Source organism: Monopterus albus, unplaced genomic scaffold (genome assembly GCF_001952655.1).
Source record: "Monopterus albus unplaced genomic scaffold, M_albus_1.0 scaffold153.1, whole genome shotgun sequence".
NCBI classification, from domain to species: Eukaryota; Metazoa; Chordata; class Actinopteri; order Synbranchiformes; family Synbranchidae; genus Monopterus; species Monopterus albus.
Window position 1 is genome coordinate 500,731 of NW_018128033.1, and position 5,717 is coordinate 506,447.

Genomic DNA, 5,717 nt, shown 5'->3' on the forward strand with positions numbered 1-5,717 from the left:
ACAAAATTCTCACACATCATTCATTCTTTCTTGCATGTGCATAAGATCAAGTAATCAGCACCGTAGAAAAAACAAGACAAATCCCACACACTGTGCGTAACACTCTTCACTTGTACTCACAAGTACAAGTGAAGGATGATTTGTTCCATCCCTCTTCCACCACGGCATAGACACATAAAAACACACACCACCAAATCACTTGTTATTTAGCCTTTATTAAATAATAATAATAACATTAAAAAAGAAATTTTCCTGTACAAAGTCTACAAACAACAGTTTGAGTTATCTGGCCAGTGCCGTGGATCTGTCTTAAATGTAGTGTGCAGTTGAGTGTGTGTCTGTCAGTCGTGCATCTGTGTGTGTGGATCCATCAAGACAAGAGAGGTAATACTATCTTCCAGAAAGAAAGAGTTAATGTCAAGCAGGAGAGAAAGAAAAAGAGATTGAGACAGAGAGCGAGCACAGGTGAGGTGTGTGTAGCGCTTCCATGCCTCACAATGGACTCACTGATTAGTGCTTACTGTTTCAAGTGTGCATGTGTGTTTGTCTGATAGAGGGAATCAAAGTAAGATAACATTAGGGAGAGCTAAAGGGTGAGAGAGAGAGAGAGAGAGAGAGAGAGAGAGACGTAATAAGAGAGCTCCAAGGCACTTGGAAAACAGTCCAATAAAAACACAATTAGATGGACAAAAACTCTCCATCACCTCTCTCCATTGTTCCCTCCCTGCATCTCTGCTTCTCCGGCCTTCTTTCACCTCCTGTTAATAATCCCCTTTGTTTCTCTGTTTACTTCATCTCACTAGGCCTCCTGGCTATTTCCATGCCTTTGAACGAAGAGGCATGAGAGAGAAAGACAAAAAGAAAGAATGGGGGCTCCAGGCAAAGACACAAGTGTGACATCGTTGACCCCCCCATAACTTGACCTGGATGTTTCACAGATTGGGAAAACACAAAAAAGACTGTCTAGGATTGACCTTAATTTGCTACAGCTAAGCAGAGTGGGAAAAGAAAACTATAAAGCAGACAGGGAGAGGTCAAGGTCTGGTCATCTGATTTAATTTGTTAAGACTTCTGTCTGGGTCACTGACTGCCCCCCCATACCCGGCATTTGTTTTCTTATATCTTTACTTGTCTTTCCCTCTGCGTTGTGTTTGTGTCTCTCACTCACCACCTGTCTACCTGACAGTCTCTTTTCATGTTTACTGACAGCCTGTGTGTCTGTCAGCGTAGTATCTCATCAGATATGTTTACATGCACAGAATCACCTACAATACTTCAACTGTGTAGATGAACCTTTTCATACACTTTGATCAGCTGTGTTGACAAGTTAATCAAATATTCGTGACCACAGCTTCAACGGTCTACAAGGTAAAAGTAACACCTTTCACTGTGGATAGTTTACTTCAGGTACAGGGTGAAAACATATTAATAAATATAATTCCTGCTTGCTGCTAAGTTTTATGTTGCCATAAATCTGGACTTCAAATGTACAATGTTCAAGGTTACACTTCCAGTCAACGTCAACTTTTTAAATTTGATCTATGACCACAATCTTTCCCAAACCTTTACAAATAGCTTTAGATTATCTAAACATAACAATAAAATTATGGAGCTATTGTTACTTGGAGCTTTAGCTGCTCCAAGTGTATATTACAGAAAAAACATGAAAAAGGTTCCTTTAATTGTAATTATTTAATTACAGGATTCAGACATCATCAAGTAGCTTCAAAGAATAATGAGGCTTTTCCTGCATGTAAACATAACCGTGATCTTTTTTCTCCTTTCTCCATCTCTTTGTGTCTTTTTGTCTTCCTGTGTGTGTGTGTGTGTGTGTGTGTGTGTGTGTTCTTCTGTTCATCAGTGTCTCCAGCAGCACTGCCCCTCCTCCATGGCTATCCTCCGATACAGCGTATACTGTAGTTAGCTTAAGGCTCGATTGTGTGTCCAAGAACGGTACAATTTCTATTCTCCTCTTTTAGTCATTCTTTCTCCTTCCTTTTTTTAGTATTCATCATTTAGGGGGTGACATTAAGAGTGGTGGATAAAAAGCAGGGTGATTCATCACTTTTAATCTGGTTTTCACCCAACCTCTTTTAATACATATTCAGACCTCCCCCGTGCATATACACAGCTCTTTGGCAATCCATAGGTTGCAATAAAACAATCACTGACATTTTGCTTACACAGTGTCTGTCCATCATCTGGGAATCATACAGTCTGAAAAGCAAAAACAGAAATAAAAGGAAAAAAAAAGATATATACTAAAGACAAACTCTAGAATACTGACTCTAAAGCACGACTCCTAAACAGCATGTTAGATTTAGATAAGCCTCTGATGTTCCATCTTCCTTCCTATTTTACCTTTCCTCTACTCTTTGTAAAGTCTGATAATCTGTAATGGAAAATGTGCCAAAATATAAAAGGACTGAAGAAACAATTAAGACCATGGAGTCCAACACAATGCTAAAGGAAGTCCAACAATGGCAAAAGAGCTCTACAGAGCAGCTACAAACTGAAGCTGGCTTTTCTTTACCTTTTTTATCCAAACAGATACAAGTCTAAAACAGAACAAAAACAGTCACCATTACTCTTCTATGCCACTGGTTTCACAAAGCGCAGACCGAGGGCAGACAGTGGAGCGAGCGAGCGGCGTATGGCAGGCTAATGGACTCTTGTAACTCACAGAACTCATATTGAAAACTTTCAGAAACAAACAAAAAAGAAAATGTCCCTTTTCATCCTCTTACTTCTTTGCCTTTAGAAATCTAGATTCATTTGAGTTATGTGGTTTGATATCTTTTTAATCTCCTTTAGGGGACTAGGCATTCACTTGATATGTTGATTTCAGTCAAAAGACAGCAGTCAGCGGTCGGAACGTTTTCATTTCTTCATGCCATCTCTACTGGCCGCATTCAAGTTCAAGCTCATAAGGACAAATTTGACATTGCCCTTCTGCAAAGAACCAGCCATGGATCCCATCACCAATATTCTCACCCTAGACTGTGCTGTCATCTGTGGTCCAAATGTCCATATTGTCATGGGTGCTCTAGTCCATCTCTTTTTCAGTTTCACTGCAGTGGCTGGTGCATTACATTCTATGGTAGCTCTGTCATTCATATTAATTTATTCATTCCTTTATTCATTCACAGGCTTTTAGAATTGAGCAGGCTTTCTCCTGCAGGCAGAGGAGATATGGTACTGTAGGCAGGGGATGACTGGGGTCAGATGTCCTTCCATTTTAGGCCTCATAGCATTTAAGGGAGATCGAGATCATACATCCCCACTGGCACAAAAATAGGTGAGGAGACTGGGGCTAAATGTGACCCCTTTAGACCTCAGAGCAAGGGATTAGCAGGATATTAGGTAGGGGATGCTGGGGATGATAAAAACAGATTCTTTTTTTGTGTCTTCTTTGTCCAATTTTGGTAAGGGATCACAGGGAGTGTCGTTCCCTATCATTCTCCAGAGTTCCCCTCCTCCTTCTCTTCATGCCTCTGAGCAGCACCTCTGCTGGTTCATCTTTACTTTATGCTTGATCCCGTCGTACAGTTCAAAGTTGTAGTTCTCCAGTGTCGTGGAGGAGCGTGAGGAGAGCCCGCTGTAAGAGCACGTGCAGTAGAGGAGCAGTCCCGCGCAAACTGCACCGAGCAGGACGCCCAGAGAGCTCATCACAATGATAGTGAGGAGGATGGGGTCCAGCGTGTACAGCCAGGCATTGTCCTTGTCTTTCTCTGACACCAATGTGACGGAGGGGGGGTCCACATCAGAGGAGGAGGGGGTGGAGAAAGAGGACGGCCACCCAGGAAAGACATACTCTGGAGGGAAAAGAGGAAACTTTAGAAAAACCTTTAGACATGATTTAAGAAACTAACATTAAATACACACCACATACCAAGCGTTGGCCTACTTTCTATAAATCCTATCCCCGCAAACCACACTGATGTCATTTAGATTTGTGGATGTGTTTTATTATTCCAGGCAGCCATTTGGCTCCACTAAAATCTGTATAATTAGAGAGTCGAGACCTCTGAATCTTGCTTTCGTTGTCAGATATATATAGTCCTTTAAATTGAGCTCACAAGTGACAATATCAATATCATGGTAAATTCTACAATGTACAATAGATTTGTTCATTTGCAAAAAGAATGTGGTGTTTGTTCTTTTAAAAGTCTCACTTTAAAGAAATGAATTTAACTGTATCAGAGGCAGCACATTATGGCTGATATATTCAAGAGTGTCTAATTCTGTTAATTGCAACCCCAGTTGTTACTGACTTCTAAAATTTGAAAGCATAATGAAATTAATTAGTGTAAAGGTGCTTTCTGGTGTGTCTGGTGTGTGTTGTGAGTGGAAATGTGTGCATCTACTTAGTATAAGCAACCATGCTAATCCACTTAATGAATATATACACATGAACAGGCCCATTCATAATTAGAGAGTGTTTTATGGAAGAACACACTGAAACACACACGGAGAGAGAGAGCGAGAGAGAGAGAGAGAGAGAGAGAGAGAGGAAAGCAGTAAACATGCTCGTTTAGTGAAGTAATAGCTGAGTATTCTTGTATCTGTCACGAGCCAGTCGGAAACAAGGGCTAGTAACACATGGTTGTGGGCACACACACACCCACACACACACACACACACACACACACACACACATACAGATACAGATACACATGCACCCAGGAAGTAAAACATGATTGTCACAGACAGATGTTTTACTAGGTGCCCAGGAGGAAGCTGTCTTACTCGTTTTGTCTGCCATGGAACATGAAAGAGGAGCAGAGGAAATTCATGCCAGCATGGACAGGTGTACACACAGACACACACTTTTGAATGCTCTCTCATAGGTTGTCACTGTGGTCACAGCCTTTTTTTGGAATCACAAGAAAATTAAGACCCATAGATATGTCTCAGCTTAAAAAGCTATTCCACTATGGTTTGGGGGAGACTTGAGAGGAGGGGAGAGGACAGGAGAGGGGAGGGAGAGGAGATCACCTCCATCGATTGGGGTCTTATGGTTGAAAACATCTTTCCCGAAATCCATTGGCCGGGGGTCTGTTAAAAAGACAGAATAACAGTATTATTGTCAAATATCCAGTCAAGCCGGAGCAGCTCTGGAGTCCACATCCTGTTGCGATAACATTGCTCCATCTCTTATGTTGTCACACAAGCTACATCTGTAGATGGAAATCAAACTACACAAACAGCTCAAAGAGTGAGTGATCGTCTTTAAACTTTCTAAAGAGATCTGGCAAGAGATTTCATATAAACCATTTTGTTCTGAGCCCAGTATATCAAGGGAAAATAACATCCAGGGTGGCTAAACATTTCACCCAGGCTACCTGCATAAAGCCAGCAAGTTTCATTATGTGATAAGCATCAGTGCTGTTTTATTTGCTTAGAAATCGTAGGAGTCGAGAAATAGAGAGACTGAATAGAAGAACAGGGAAGAGAAGGACGGGGGGGAGACTGAACTCTGAAAAAAGGCAGACAAAACAGTTAAATAGAAAAATATCACTTTTATTTCCTTCACATTCCCAACAATATATTTTTCTTTTTTATTTCAAGACCATGAAACTCAGCAAGCCAAAATACCATGTAATATTTCTGAAGTGCAAGGCTTTGAAGGGTTTGGAAGCTCAATTCTGCTTCAGTTCAGTTTTGTTCAACAAAATTATTATTACAATTTAAAGGAAAAAAAGAAAGCAGTGTGA

At 40.8% G+C, this 5,717-nt stretch overlaps 1 protein-coding gene across 1 annotated transcript in view; it reads right to left on the reverse strand.

Moving 5' to 3' along the window:
* Positions 1–620: 620 nt before the first annotated feature.
* The window catches only part of LOC109968548 (neuropilin-2-like), a 91,597-nt gene continuing 86,500 nt past the window's right edge, over positions 621–5,717 (reverse strand). Inside the window, exons 17-18 of the mRNA XM_020614891.1 lie at positions 4,999–5,058; positions 621–3,815 (exon numbers count right to left, since the gene is read on the reverse strand). Coding sequence (XP_020470547.1) covers positions 3,487–3,815; positions 4,999–5,058 — 389 coding nt within the window. The 3' untranslated portion in view covers positions 621–3,486. The remainder of the gene's footprint in view (positions 3,816–4,998; positions 5,059–5,717) is intronic.